We start from the raw sequence: 1644 nt of genomic DNA on the forward strand, positions 1-1644 counted from the left end.
TTTAATATTTAATTCTGTTTATTTCATTTATTTTTTACAAGATAAACAAGGAAAACTCTGTTCCAATTTTTAGGAATAATTTTTTTTTAAACCTATGTTTAAAGAATATTAAACTTTAAAAAAAAATTGTTTAAACCAAAAATATTTTAAGCTTAGTAAAGTTCAAAGTAAAGTAAAGTTCCATTTGTGGACATTATTTTAAATTATTTTTAATAATTAATTATTTGCGTTACAAACACGTTTCTTAATTATATAATGTAAATGTATTTAAAATTAATTTTTCTTTCTTTTTTTTAAATTTACAATCTTAATAGTATTTCTATAAAAATAGGTATAGTGAAACTATTATAAACTATTATTATATAAGGTACGAAGAGTGTATAATATTAGTATAAATAAATACATATATACAAATGACGACATTAATTAATTAATGTTTAAATTATTCTTCCGTATCAGGTTCCTGTTTCACCACTTGAGGCTGTGCTTTCGCATTTCCGGAATTGGTTGTGGTGTATGTTGACGAAGATGCCTGTTGTGGATTAACCATAGTAACACGTAATAAACTTGAGCCTGATCTTGTAACTGCACCGCGATGTACCGCAACTGTTGCAGTAGCTGGCGTATTAGAACGTACCGTTGATGAAATAGATGGAACACTTTTTGGTACTGTGACATTGTTGACACTATGTTCAGCATTTTGAATTAATCTGCTTAGCTGACGTAATACGGATAAATCACTATTATTGACTGATGGTTGAGGAATGTTAACTGAATTTAATTGACTGGTTGTAGTTGGTGATATTTTATTGCTTGTGCTAGCAACGGCATTAGTGCTGGTGCTAGTGGTGTGTGGTGCATTTTCAAAGATTTCACCAATAACTTCATAAATGCGACGTTTGAATTGTATTTTCTGACGAAAGTCCATAGCTTTCATTTCGGGTAATAAACCTTGTAGAAAAATTGCATCAAAATCGGTATCAGTGGATAACTCAGCAGGCTGAAAAATTCAAATGAGAAAAGTTAATAATATATATGACACCTAACAATGTTAATAACAGTACCTTTATATCACGTTCAACTTCTGGAATGATTGGTTCCATAACACGTAACCTTTTCTTGAGTGGATACATTGGTAAAACAGGTGTTGCCTCAGCTTCATGTTCGTCTTCCATTATGGATTGCCGAAATTGTAATTGTGAAAGTGGAGGTAACGTTGGCACTGATTGCTGTACCGCTGCCTGAATTTGCGGCGGCAGTTGTGGGAGTGGCAGCTGTTGTGGTGTAGGTTGAGGTAACTGCTGCGACAATTGTTCAGTTAACTGTTGGGGTAACTGTTGCGGTATTTGCTGTGTTAATTGTTGTGGTGAATGTTGTGGTAAAATGTTCACATTTGCTTTAAGTTCTAATTTACTGCAATCATTTGTTTCGTCGGTGCTACTTTGTAAACCCTGTGACTCTTCTTCATCGTGTATCATAGCAGCAAAACCATCAAACGATTCTTCACCAACTGACACTTCCACTATTTCAGCCTCCTCACCGAATGCATAGTATGAGGCATTCGAACGGCGTGATACTGGTATACCAGGTGTTATATGTTTAGCCAGAAACTGTAGCTCCTCGTGTAGGTAATATGGCTTGGTG

The 1644-nt window shown here is 33.9% G+C and overlaps 1 protein-coding gene across 1 annotated transcript; it reads right to left on the bottom strand.

Moving 5' to 3' along the window:
- Positions 1-371: 371 nt before the first annotated feature.
- Positions 372-1638, bottom strand: LOC119663254. The gene is made up of 2 exons (XM_038072908.1): positions 1065-1638; positions 372-1000 (listed from the first exon to the last, which is right to left on the bottom strand). Exons 1-2 carry the CDS (start codon positions 1476-1478, stop codon positions 443-445), a joined length of 972 nt encoding a protein of 323 aa, XP_037928836.1. The 5' UTR covers positions 1479-1638; the 3' UTR covers positions 372-442.
- Positions 1639-1644: the final 6 nt, after the last annotated feature.

The sequence above is a fragment of the Teleopsis dalmanni genome, unplaced genomic scaffold (assembly GCF_002237135.1).
Source record: "Teleopsis dalmanni isolate 2A unplaced genomic scaffold, ASM223713v2 unscaffolded_contig_0259, whole genome shotgun sequence".
NCBI classification, from domain to species: domain Eukaryota; kingdom Metazoa; phylum Arthropoda; class Insecta; order Diptera; family Diopsidae; genus Teleopsis; species Teleopsis dalmanni.

What these genes read in the sequence shown, in the direction of transcription:
- LOC119663254 (XM_038072908.1), bottom strand. Translation starts at nt 1,478, where the DNA reads ATGATACACGATGAAGAAGAGTCACAGGGTTTACAAAGTAGCACCGAC. An exon ending in AAGTTGAACGTGATATAAAG is followed by an intron (nt 1,001 to 1,064) that starts GTACTGTTATTA and finishes TGAATTTTTCAG; the next exon opens with CCTGCTGAGTTATCCACTGA.